Source organism: Salmo salar, chromosome 20, assembly GCF_965601325.2.
Source record: "Salmo salar chromosome 20, fSalSal1, whole genome shotgun sequence".
In the NCBI taxonomy this organism is placed as follows: Eukaryota; Metazoa; Chordata; class Actinopteri; order Salmoniformes; family Salmonidae; genus Salmo; species Salmo salar.
The window spans coordinates 17,870,001-17,883,631 of NC_138310.1; the positions used below are offsets into that span (position 1 = coordinate 17,870,001).

General features: G+C 44.5%; 1 protein-coding gene across 1 annotated transcript in view; it reads right to left on the bottom strand.

Annotated features, from left to right (window-relative positions):
- Positions 1 to 13,631, bottom strand: part of LOC106579993 (voltage-dependent N-type calcium channel subunit alpha-1B) — a 141,616-nt gene that overhangs the window by 48,074 nt on the left and 79,911 nt on the right. The window contains exons 8-20 of the mRNA XM_082966250.1: positions 12,933 to 13,048; positions 11,820 to 11,909; positions 11,044 to 11,125; positions 9,115 to 9,335; positions 8,781 to 8,893; positions 8,543 to 8,655; positions 8,301 to 8,432; positions 6,164 to 6,236; positions 5,922 to 6,039; positions 4,068 to 4,135; positions 3,449 to 3,555; positions 2,677 to 2,733; positions 1,855 to 1,917 (exon numbers count right to left, since the gene is read on the bottom strand). Of these exons, the coding sequence (XP_082822376.1) occupies positions 1,855 to 1,917; positions 2,677 to 2,733; positions 3,449 to 3,555; positions 4,068 to 4,135; positions 5,922 to 6,039; positions 6,164 to 6,236; positions 8,301 to 8,432; positions 8,543 to 8,655; positions 8,781 to 8,893; positions 9,115 to 9,335; positions 11,044 to 11,125; positions 11,820 to 11,909; positions 12,933 to 13,048 (1,353 nt within the window). The remainder of the gene's footprint in view (positions 1 to 1,854; positions 1,918 to 2,676; positions 2,734 to 3,448; positions 3,556 to 4,067; positions 4,136 to 5,921; positions 6,040 to 6,163; positions 6,237 to 8,300; positions 8,433 to 8,542; positions 8,656 to 8,780; positions 8,894 to 9,114; positions 9,336 to 11,043; positions 11,126 to 11,819; positions 11,910 to 12,932; positions 13,049 to 13,631) is intronic.

A 13,631-nucleotide genomic window follows, 5' to 3' on the forward strand; every position in this document is an offset into this window, starting at 1 on the left:
TGTCATGGCCACCGTACAGTAAGTTAGTTTACCTCAAGTAGTGATGGACTGGGGAGCAGACATAACTCCTACAACACATGAAGGAGCACATTGAAACAAACAAGGGACAGACTCAGAGGCATTAACAGGCTAGGAGACATTGGAAACAAAGACACAGGGGAAAACAAGAGCTTAGAAAGACTGACAGGGAAGAAACACGGGGCGACAACATAACACAGACACCAAAGGACTTACTTCACTGAGAGTAGAACTGAAAATAAAGAAGACAAATGAACGACACTACAGACTACCTGCACTACAGAAAGTAGACTTAGTACTTGACTATATCTTAAACAATCCCACCCCCAAGTTACATTATCCTTATTGTCTAGTAATGAGAAAAACGAGTCCCTAATATAAAAGAGGGACATGGTACTTTGCCAAACAAAGGGCCTCTGACGTTACAGGCAGGGTGTGTGTGTGTGTGCGCGCTTGTGTTTTGCCTCTCCAGCTGCCTGGCTGTGGCATCTGGTCATAAGGTACATGGTGGCCTTTACAGAGCTGCTCAAATGGAACTTCTGACTCACTGAGTGCCAGCGACAGTTTCTAGTGGCTTTGTTGTGGGTCGTTAGGACAGGGAGGGAGAGCGTCTCGCAGTCTGCTTGACACAGCACGAGCCTGCTGTCAACCCAGCCCAGCCCAACCCAACCCACACAACCCAGCCCTGCCCTGCCAGCCTAGCCCAGCTGAACCTAACCCAGCCCAGCTCAACCCACACAACCCAGCCCAGCTCAACCCAGCCAGCCCAGCCCAGCCCAACCCAACCCAGCTGAACCTAACCCAGCCCAGCCAGCCCAGCAGCACAACACAACTGTTCTGCCTGTGGCTATGGAACCCTGACCTGTTCACCAGACGTGCTACCTGTCCCACACCTGCTGTTTTCAACTCTCTAGAGACAGCAGGAGCGGTAGAGATACACTGAATGATCGGCTATGAAAAGCCATTTGACATTTACTCCTGAGGTGATGACCTGTTGCACCCTCGACAACCACTGTGATTATTATTATTTGACCCTGCTGGTCATCTATGAACATTTTAACATCTTGGCCATGTTCTGTTATAATCTCCACCCAGCACAGCCAGAAGAGGACTGGCCACCCCTCATAGCCTGGTTCCTCTCTAGGTTTCTTCCCAGGTTCTGGCCTTTCTAGGGAGTTTTTCTTAGACACCGTGCTTCTACACCTGCATTGCTAGCTGTTTGGGGTTTTAGGCTGGGTTTCTATACAGCACTTTGAGATATCAGCTGATGTAAGAAGGGCTTTATAAATACATTTGATTTGATTTGAACACCGCCCCAGTATACTCTGTCTGCTCTGACTACCTTTGAGTACACTGACACAGTACAGCGAAGAGGGAGAGAGGGAGATACTCTCAGTCTGAGATGAAGAGGTAAACATATGAGTTCTGTAAAGTCATTCTTTAGAGGGAGGTCATGAGGAGAGTTCAGTCACTACAACAAGTGCAGATGTACAGAATCAATCACAATGAACACGAAGAGGTGCATACATGTATGTACATACAGAACGAGCATACCAATCTCATAATACCTGTTACTGAAAAAAGGCTGCCACATTCATCTGCTACAATTCAACACAGAGGAAAACTCACAATGGTATGGCTCAATGCTCAGGAGAAACAGTTGGGAGTCAAAGGGGAGACGGAGGGAGGGGAGGTGAGGTAGCCTGGTGGTGCAGTGTGTTTGTGCTCTAGCACAAACAATACAAGAATTGTTGTACTGTACATACAGTATAGGACCCAGGCTAGGGAGGAGGAGGAGGGTGATGAGGTAAAGTGTAACGGAGAGTAAACACTCACAGTGAATTAACGCTGCAGACGGACGAGCTGCTAGAGAGTGCACCTTGACTTTGCTTTACAAAACTGCACATGCAAAAAAAAAAAAAGATGGGGAGGGAGAACAAAAGAGGGGGAGAGGTCAGGGTCAGAAGAAGGACAGGGCACCCTCTGTCCATCCATCCGTCTGTCTGTCCCTGACTCTCCCACTACACGTCAACTCAATGGGAGTCTCAGTTTGAGACCAACAGAATGAGTTAAGAAAGGAATGAGAGTAGCAGCGTTGAGACTTTCAACCTCCAAGACAAATAGTGAAAAGAGTCTTATTTCGCTTTGCAGAGACCAATTTATAGGGGCCATATTTCAAGTCCAATTATACATTACATGTATATTTCCTTTGAGGAAATGCGGAGGAAAAAATTCCCAAAGCCTATATTAATAAGAATATTCTACAAACCAATGGCTACATTACATTTTTTAAATAACAAGATAAAACAGTGCTTTGAAACATTTAAGACAAAACATTTAAAACAATGACAGAATAACATATCCTGCTACCATTGACTATGAATACACTAATTACAGGTGTTATACAGTACATACTGGTGAATGGCAATACAAGGATACGGTGCCCACACAATGACTGAAATGTGCCAAATCTTATGTGGACTATCTATTTCTTTTTCACTCAATTTACATTTCAGGTTAAGTGCCTGTCACTCCAAGAGAGACTAGTGGTAAGGGTTCCAACAAAGGCATACACCAGAGGTTCCACTGTCACCAGAACCAAGTGTCTGAATGTACAGCGTTGCATGCATAATCTGGGCTCACTGTTGAGGAAATTACCTTGCTGGCATTGCCCTCTCCGCTCCATGTTGGCCTGTGTACAGGATGCTGTGTAGCCTATGTGGGGGTGGGAGCCAGAGTATTAAGGTGTCTATGACCCTAGTCAAGGTCTTAGCAGGCATTAAGCCTTTTATCAACTGCTTCTCAACACATTTACAACGTTGAGCCCTTCAGTGACTCAAAGAGAGAACACATGATCTATCAAAACACCAGACATTGGGAACAGAAGGGTTAAATCCTATGTAACTCCTCAGAAGAGCACAATCAACCGAGAAATTGGTAGTCCAGACAGAATAATACAACATAAAGCCACAAACAACAGATACAATCCCATGTAGACATACTTCAATATAAAAGAGCATCTCTCAGGAGGGGGAGACAGTGTGGTGTGTCTGGGAGGCAGGGCTGTGGGAGGGCGTGAGGGAGGGAGGGAGGTAGGATCTGTGGGAAGGGGGGTGAGGGAGGGAGGTTTGACCTGTGAGAGTGGGTGTGAGGGAGGTTGGATCTGTGGGAGGGGGTGGGAGGGAGGTTTGATCTGTGAAAGGGGGTGTGGGGGAGGGAGGTAGGATCTGTGGGAGTGGGTGGGAGGGAGGTTTGATCTGTGAAAGGGGGTGTGAGGGAGGTTTGATCTGTGAAAGGGAGTGTGAGGGAGGGAAGTTTGATCTGAGGGAGGGGGTGTGAGGAGGGTTTGATCTGTGTGAGGGGTATGAGAGAGGGAGAGCAGGGGGGGTAGCAAGGGGGAAACTGTATCAAACGCCTGATCATGACTTACGCTGTGATGGAGATGTTTGCGGCCGACATGGGGCTGACCTCCTTGACCTCCTTGGCCTTCTGGAGGGCCATCTTCTTGGTGATGGCCACCTCCTGCTCTTCCTCATCCTGAGGAACACAAACACAGTGAAGAACGGAGACCACCCAGGGGTGGGTTGGTGGGCCATCAATGGTTCCATGATGATAAGCCCTGCCACAAGCCAAAAAAAGGCCTTCACCTCTCTCTGGTGTGGCCGCAAAGATTTAAGCCTCTTCCCCATAGGTGTATTGTTATGAATGGTCGCAAATCCGACAACCAGTTGGGAGGTTCACTACCTTGAGTTATTGACCAGGACAAACATCAGTCATCCCAGAACAGCCCCAGGCGACAGGGTTAAGGAACCAATAAAGCAAGGCACTATATATCCTAATAGGAATATTCACTGTCATATTCAACAAACATAAATACGGGAATGAAATTCCATTTGTGGCATTTGATTAGACAGCTGACTTTCGTGATGGATCATCAGGGGGACACGTCCTCTCTGTCTCTCTATCCAGGGTTCTCAGGGACTCTTGGGAGGGGAGGTTCCAGTCAGAGAACACAGAGGCAGGAAGCCCTACTGTAGTATGTACTCTACCTTAGTGAGCTCCTGTGCGTTTGCAAGGTTGTCAACAGCGATGGCCAAGAAGACATTGAGGAGAGTGTCTGATCAGTGAGGGGTCAGGAAAGTTCAAACAGTTAATGAGTCGATCAATATTTACATTGGATCTTATACAGTGTGGATATATATATACACTGCTCAAAAAAATAAAGGGAACACTTAAACAACACATCCTAGATCTGAATGAAAGAAATAATCTTATTAAATACTTTTTTCTTTACATAGTTGAATGTGCTGACAACAAAATCACACAAAAATAATCAATGGAAATCCAATTTATCAACCCATGGAGGTCTGGATTTGGAGTCACACTGAAAATTAAAGTGGAAAACCACACTACAGGCTGATCCAACTTTGATGTAATGTCCTTAAAACAAGTCAAAATGAGGCTCAGTAGTGTGTGTGGCCTCCACGTGCCTGTATGACCTCCCTACAACGCCTGGGCATGCTCCTGATGAGGTGGCGGATGGTCTCCTGAGGGATCTCCTCCCAGACCTGGACTAAAGCATCCGCCAACTCCTGGACAGTCACTGGTGCAACGTGGCGTTGGTGGATGGAGCAAGACATGATGTCCCAGATGTACTCAATTGGATTCAGGTCTGGGGAACGGGCGGGCCAGTCCATAGCATCAATGCCTTCCTCTTGCAGGAACTGCTGACACACTCCAGCCACATGAGGTCTAGCATTGTCTTGCATTAGGAGGAACCCAGGGCCAACCGCACCAGCATATGGTCTCACAAGGGCTCTGAGGATCTCATCTCGGTACCTAATGGCAGTCAGGCTACCGCTGGCGAGCACATGGAGGGCTGGGCGGCCCCCCAAAGAAATGCCACCAAACACCATGACTGACCCACCGCCAAACCGGTCATGCTGGAGGATGTTGCAGGCAGCAGAACGTTCTCCACGGCGTCTCCAGACTCTGTCACGTCTGTCACGTACTCAGTGTGAACCTGCTTTCATCTGTGAAGAGCACAGGGCGCCAGTGGCGAATTTGCCAATCTTGGTGTTCTCTGGCAAATGCCAAACGTCCTGCACGGTGTTGGGGTGTAAGCACAACCCCCACCTGTGGATGTTGGGCCCTCATACCACCGTCATGGAGTCTGTTTCTGACTGTTTGAGCAGACACATGCACATTTGTGGCCTGCTGGAGGTCATTTTGCAGGGCTCTGGCAGTGCTCCTCCTGCTCCTCCTTGCACAAAGGTGGAGGTAGCTGTCCTGCTGCTGGGTTGTTGCCCTCCTACGGCCTCCTCCACGTCTCCTGATGTACTGGCCTGTCTCCTGGTAGCGCCTCCATGCTCTGGACACTACGCTGACAGACACAGCAAACCTTCTTGCCACAGCTCGCATTGATGTGCCATCCTGGATGAGCTGCACTACCTGAGCCACTTGTGTGGGTTGTAGACTCCGTCTCATGCTACCACTAGAGTGAAAGCACCGCCAGCATTCAAAAGTGACCAAAACATCAGCCAGGAAGCATAGGAACTGAGAAGTGGTCTGTGGTCACCACCTGCTGAACCACTCCTTTATTGGGGGTGTCTTGCTTATTGCCTATAATTTCCACCTGTTGTCTATTCCATTTGCACAACAGCATGTGAAATTTATTGTCAATCAGTGTTGCTTCCTAAGTGGACAGTTTGATTTCACAGAAGTGTGATTGACTTGGAGTTACATTGTGTTGTTTAAGTGTTCCCTTTATTTTTTTGAGCAGTATATATTCTTATAGCTTACAAATCAACGCTAAATCATGATACTCTCACAGAGCTCTGAAGTCATGATGCTTGACAGTAGTAAAGGTTAATCAATGCAGGGCGATCATCCAGAGAGGATACAGTTTCCAAACAGGGTGAGAACGATGAAGTAGATGGAGGAGAACATTCCCCGGCGCACGCCCCCCTGGGACTCTATCCCATGATACATCACTGCATTCCAGTCCTCTCCTGTCAGAATCTGGGAGACACACAAACACATTGTTACACGGATTTCGCTAATGGTATTACAGTAGTTATAACATGAAATGATTTTCAAAAGGAAGGCAAAAATCCAACTTCATTTAGCCTTTTGTGAACTTCACCTGGAAAACTGTGAGAATGGCTGCTGGAAAGGTGTCAAAGTTTGTTGTTGGCGTCTCCTCGTCAAAATTAAACCTGCAGGAAGAAACACAGATTAGAAAGGTCGTTAACTTTCAGCTACGCCTTGCTAGAACACAGGTTCCCACTCTACATTTTATAATCCCTCATCACCATGGAAATTGAGAAGATGAGAAGAACCCCACTTAGTCCTAGTTTCTTATTGTGTTGCTCCAGCACAATAGGCATAGCACATCTTTCCACTGTCAGAGCCCTAACAGCTCTGTTGGCTCTCCGTCAAGGCTGATTTCACAACATCTTGTGCTAATCTTGATATTCTGTATTGCTCTGTAAGAATCTACAGGGACCTCATTACACCTTCCAACAATGAGAACCATGCAGAAAGCAAACGAAGTGTGTCCTCTCTCAGCTTGCTGAAATCCTTTGGTGCATAGACGGATATTCATTAGTACAGCTCTCATTAGTTCCCCAACTAGAGAAAAGACAATGCAGGTCTGCAGAAAACCCTCCACTCTACTGTGAGGTAAAAATATGTGTGTCTGTACAAACGAATCATCATAAAATACAAAATACAACAGATCAATACAATATTATACAATAGCTAAAACAAGTGACTTACTGTATAGTGTACATCTAATATTGTATCTATCCCACTAAATGTGTATATTTTATTTTGACTAGGTCAGGCATGATGTTGAATATGAATTCTATTCAAAGAGTGCATACTGAATAATGATCCATGCACCTGGACACCTGGACACCTCAGCTCAAGTAGATTTGGCTAGCATACATTTCCTGGTCTGCTTGAAGTGGGCAAGCTTTGGCTGGATCTGGCTGGGTGAAGCAGCTTCACAACCACTAGTCCTTAATCTATCTCTGACTGAACACTGCACTGAAAGGACCTGAACAACACAAAGTCTGACTCAGCACTGAACCGGAAGGGCCTGAACACACATCCTTACTGAACGCTGCACTGAAAGACCATGAACAGCACACAGCCTGACTGAACACTACACTGGAAGAGCCTGAACAACACAGAGATCCTGCTTCCATTATGTCAGGGAGTGATTGTACTGTAGTTCATACTCCCAGGCTGGGCATTTCAAGGCCTGCCAAGTGTAATTTCTCTTTGGATTAACTGCATGCATCTATTGTTCATAATGTCCTCTCTGACTGCCACTTGTGCATTTAGATCACATGACTGGAGTGTTTCTGCATTTATCGGGATTATTAACTACACAGGGACCTTCTACTCTGTTGAGCAACACAGGGACCTTCTACTCTGTTGAGCAACACAGGGACCTTCTACTCTGTTGAGCAACACAGGGACCTTCTACTCTGTTGAGCAACACAGGGACCTTCTACTCTGTTGAGCAACACAGGGACCTTCTACTCTGTTGAGCAACACAGGGACCTTCTACTCTGTTGAGCAACACAGGGACCTTCTACTCTGTTGAGCAACACAGAGACCATCTACTCCGTTGAACAACACAGAGACCATCTACTCCATTGAACTACACAGAGACCATCTACTCCATTGAACTACACAGAGACCATCTACTCCATTGAACTACACAGAGACCATCTACTCCATTGAACTACACAGAGACCATCTACTCCGTTGAACAACACAGAGACCATCTACTCCATTGAACTACACAGAGACCATCTACTCCATTGAACTACACAGAGACCATCTACTCCATTGAACTACACAGAGACCATCTACTCCATTGAACTACACAGAGACCATCTACTCCATTGAACTACACAGAGACCATCTACTCCATTGAACTACACAGAGACCATCTACTCCGTTGAACAACACAGAGACCATCTACTCTGTTTCTGAGTGGGCTCAATAATTCAAAAAGTGGAGGGATGAAAACCTCGCCTTTCCATACTGTTACTCTCTCCTCTCCATACTACTAGAGGAACAACGTACTGTAGTAAAAACAACGTACATCTATAATATATCACAAGCTAAATGGTAACGCTAACAACAATGGAACTGGCTAATGTTGAGTATCACCATGGGTAATCTGGACCCATGAATAATACAGTACAGTGTGTGTACTGGACAGGAACTGTTACTGAGAGAGGCAATAAGGGTGGACTCACAGTCCCCCAAAGAGCTGCATGCCCAGTAGGGCGAACACCACGATGAAGAGGAAGAGGAGGAACAGCAGGCTGATGATGGACTTCATGGAGTTGAGTAGAGAGACCACCAGGTTCCTCAGAGAGTTCCAGTACCTACAGCAAGGGGATGAAGAGGAGGAATGAGGAGGTGATAGTGGTATAGCATCGAGTCATGTACAGGTGATCATGTCGTGTTTTGGATCAGGGTGTAACGGATCGCTCACTTAGTGACTTTGAAAATCCTGAGCAGACGGAGAGCTCTCAGGACGCTGATGCCAAAGGAGGCCCCAGGTTTCACAACTGCCCAGATCACCTCAAAAATACTGCCTATAATCACCTGGGAGTGGAGTACATTGAATTACAAAAAAATGGCGTTCTCTCTAATGTAACGCAATGCAATGTAACTCTCTACTATACAACATTTCAGAAGTGCAGGTCTGATTGGATCGCAGTCTCACTTACTCCAAAATCAAAACAGTTGAAAGAGGAATGGAAGTAGCTCATGGGTCCTAGTCCATACATTTTCATGGACATCTCAGTCAGAAACAAGCCCAGGAATACAAACTCTGCCAAATCTGCACGGGAGACGGAATAACACACAGATCAGTTCAGTGAGTCGAATATGACCGGCCTGATGTCTGACGTGAAGGCACTGTTTCAATACAGCCAACACACTGTAGATGGCTTCATTGTACAAACAGCAAATAAACAGAATGATACGTCCAGTTGGTGATGGTAGGAAAACAAATGGTACAGTATTCCCTCCCACGCAGGTCGGGCGTTGGGCAGGACTTACACAGTGCATATGTGAGCCACTCAGGCTGGTCGTAATGGACGATGGCCACACAGAGTGTGTTGAGGCCGACCAGACACAGCACTGTCCAGTAGAAGCTCTGAGCCTTGACCAGGTGTCTGATGGTGAAGCGGAGCCGCTTCTCTTTCCTCCGGAAGTAAGAGGCACTGCCGTTCTTGCTGCTCTTCAGGCTGGCCCGGGCGAACGGAGACCCTGGAGGAACAGTGGTGGGAACAACACACAAACTGGAGATAAAGTCACGCAGTCATCAATTCTGTATTTCTCAATGAAATCACTTTGATGTAATTTCATGACCTGAACGTTTTCACTTGGTGGGGACCGCCTCGAAATGTCATTAGACTCAATGAGAGGAAAGGTTCAAAATCAAAGCTAATAAACCCCAAAATGTGCACTACGGCTCAATCAAACCACAGCATAGCATGCCAAACACAGCAACTTGTATGTGAAGTAGAGGGCATTTGCAATATGACCGTTAGCTGATTTGCCTTTACATTTCTCTTTAATAATGCTGCATCATATTGTTCAGTATCTTCTCAGTATCCTGGCTAGTTCATCCATAGAGAACTCTGTGCACTGCCCTTCTCTCCCCGCCTCCACCTCCCAGCCCCTGGACCATAATAAACCATCTGTAACTTAAATTAAACAAAAATTTGAGGCTGGACCAAAAAAAGAAAAGTGAAAAATGGTTCTATTAGCATCTCGTTAGTGGCCCAGGAGGAGAGGGAGAATCATCATTTCCTGGGCTATTTTCATCTCCAAATGTAACTCGGGTGTGAAGCCTCATAAACTGAGCACCAAGTCAAGCTTGCCTTTTTCCCCTCTCTCTTTTTCTCTTTCTCCCTCCAGCTCCCTCTCCTTCTCCCTGTCATATATTTTTTGTATGGGATTCTAATACTGAGCCAAACCACCTACTCCCCTTTAATTAGTGTACAGTGATGCAGATCTAATTGAGGAGTATTAATAATCACTTATGCAGGGGGACTGAGAGGTTCAAACAGATAGTTAGCTATCTGAAAAAAGGAGGGAACATTTGGAGATTTTTTTTATTATTACTTGATCATTTTTTTAATAAGAGGCTATTGCAATGCTTCTGTCATTAGTCATTCTTAAAGGGCAGTTGTCTAACATAATAGATACAATCAGGAATTCTTTATGTCACATACTGGGAAGAATAGCAATTTGAGTTACTTATTACATTATAAAGGCTAGTATTTAACCCAAATTGATACACATTGTAGGAAATAGGCCCAATACCACCACAATCTAATTAAAAGACAAACAAAATGATTCAATATGCAACATCATTAAATTGAAGCACAGTTTAAGAGAAAGATTGTTCCAGGCCTGCAGTTGAGACAGAATTTGGTGACATGAGACAGCTAGTAGAGGTAGAACCAATATATAATATAAATTGAAATCATTTATTAAGGTGTCTTTAATAGAATAAATGTGTCGAAAAACAAATGTAGACATTATGAGAGCTTGGGACTATAAGGTTCTAGCTGCATTTTAGTCAAATGTAGTTATTGACTGAGCCTTGTTCTTTCCATGTAGTACCCTAAATATCCCCAATCCATGTTGCTAAGTTCAAAAGAATACAAGATAAAAAATGATGACACCATTCAAACCAATTAAGTTTTGGAACTTTATAGCTAATTATCTCAGTATCATCTTTTTTGTAGGTACAACCTTATAGTCCTAAGCTCTCCATTAATACATGCATTTCTAGAGCTTCCAAAATAGTTTTACAATGGTTGGGGTGCCAAGATGGCCGGCGCGGTGGCTTCAAAACAGTGCCCTGCATCAGTCATCTAGTGTATAGAAATCACTGGGTTGAACAGGATACAGCAGTGAGCAGTGTGAAAGCTGACGATGATCAAGAGGTCCGATTCACGGGCGTTGGCCTTACCAACAGATGAGATGTCAGTGAAGTGGTCCTCGCCCTCCTCAGCATTGATCAGGTCATTCTTGCTCTTCTTTGCTCTCTTCAACACTGAACACACATTAGAACAATACGTTAGGGTTAGAACCACACCAGATTTCCTTGTGAAAAGTATCTTAGTGTAGTTTCTTCGAGGGAGATAATGTATACCCAGTATGTGTATTTGATGGATATGACATCAGCTCTCAGGGCATTAATACAGGACTTCCATCAGGCAACATACTTCCTTTTGAAAAAGCAGCACACAGCTTGAGCCATTCACATTTATGATAGCTTGTGAAACACTGTTACTACAAGCATCTCAGGGGAGGCCTCTCATGTGTTGTTAGCTCAACAGACCATTCAAACTCGACTGGGAACACAGCTCCCTCAAACACACTCTCCCAGCCAGGCTCTCTCTGAACTGTGGCCCTGTGCACTTCTCTCCCGTTGTAATACAATTTACATGTGGCCCCAACACCCATAATTACTGTGGGTTCACACTTGGGCTTTGATTATTTCTGTGTTGTGCTAACAAGGCCTTGATAACAGCAACAGCACAATATTTAGCACAGAGAGTGTGGGTGGCATCAGCCCGAAGCCTCACACATCTACAACCACAGCCAGAGAGGAGACTGGGTAAGCAGTCCTGGGCAAACACAGGGAGACGGCACTCAGATAAAGCTCATAACCAAGGCACTGAGTTTTCCCTGATCAGATCAGGTGGTCTGACTTAACCAACTCAGGGCCCTGGTATACTCCTGACCTGGGTTGTTATGTTTCCTTTTGTACCACACTCCATCCAGAGGGGACTTCTCTTCAGCGTGTTTGTCCTCCTCCGCCAGCATCACTTCCTCTGAAACAAATACACAGGTGTCAGCCACGCACCATATAATGAACACATACACACACACAGTGGTGTAAAGTCCTTAAGTAAAAATACTTTAAAGTACTACAAGTCGTTTTTTGGGGTTATCTGTACTTTACTTTACTATTTATATTTTTGACAACCTTTACTTCACTACATTCCTTATGAAAACATTGTACTTTTTACTCAATACATTTTCCCTGACACCCAAAATGACTTGTTACATTTTGAATGCTAAGCAGGACAGGAAAATAGTCAAAATTACACACTTCAAGAGAACACGTGGTCATCCCTACTGCCTCTGATCTGGCGGACTCAATAAACACAAATGAATCTTTTGTAAATAATGTCTGAGTGTTGGAATGTTCTCCTGGCTATCCGTACATTTTTAAAACAAGAAAATTGTGCAATCTGCTTTGCTTAATATAAGGAATTGGAAATGATTTAGACTTTTACTCTTGATACTTAAGTATATTTTTGCAATTACATTTACTTATGATACTTTTAAGTACTGTATATTTAGAACCAAATACTTTTAGACTTTTACTCAAGTAGTATTTTACTGGGTGACTTTCACTTTTACTTGAGTAACTTTCTATGAAGTTATCCATATTTTTACTTAAGTATGACAATTGTATACTTTTTCCACCAATGCACACACACGCACGCAGGCACGCACGCATGCACGCACGCACGCACGCACGCACGCACGCACGCACACACACACACACACACACACACACACACACACACTCCAAACCATCAGCATACTTAATATCGCATATCATAAAGCCCTAAGACTAATACTATGTCAGCACAATGTAATATATATATATATATATACATATATATATATATATATATATATATGCACATAGTATCAAATCATGTTTGCCTGTTACTAAAACTTTAGCAAAAACTTGAGCAATATTGAAGTAAACTTTAAGTATTAAAGTAAAGGGGTATTAGGTGTTAAAATAAAAAAGGAGAGGGAGTAGAGGGCAGTCTGACCTGCCTTGCATATCCACTCCAGGTATCCAGTCAGCTCCCTCTCGATCTGCTGCTGCCTGCGAAGCTTCAGAAACTCCTGCCTCTTTTCCACACGCTCACGCTCCTTGGCAAACTCCCTGCAGGTACACACACACACACACACACTTATCGGACAAGCATGGGAACACACACACAGTTTTAGCTACATGTCAGAGCCTGGAACACTCATATGCTGACAGCAGTCTGGCTCCCAGCTGTGGACTTGGCTGTGGGTGAAGCTTTTTGGAGAGTATTACAAGTCTTTGTTTCCTCTACATTAAAAATTAAAACTTCAGACACAAAATAAGCTTTAAAAATTATGAATTTGCTATAGAAAAAATGTTTAAATATATTTTGGCAATACAGTCAGTGGTGTGTGCAAACATCAGATCTCTAATGGTTACACCATGAAGCAATCATATTTCTGACACTATCTTGGAACAACATGCAACCCAGTTTCCACTGCAGAAAGACAATTGGGAAATCAAATGAGTGTCATTCATTTTAATCAGTGCATGTTCCTAATGCATTGACATCATCAAACAGTCACTGGAAAAAAAGCTGAAAGGAGCATGTGATGCTTTTTGTAACCACATAAACCACCATCTGTTATCTAGCCAATTAAAGAGGCCCATTTCCATTCTTCTTACCCATGAGTAACCTGGAAATAGATAGGCCTAC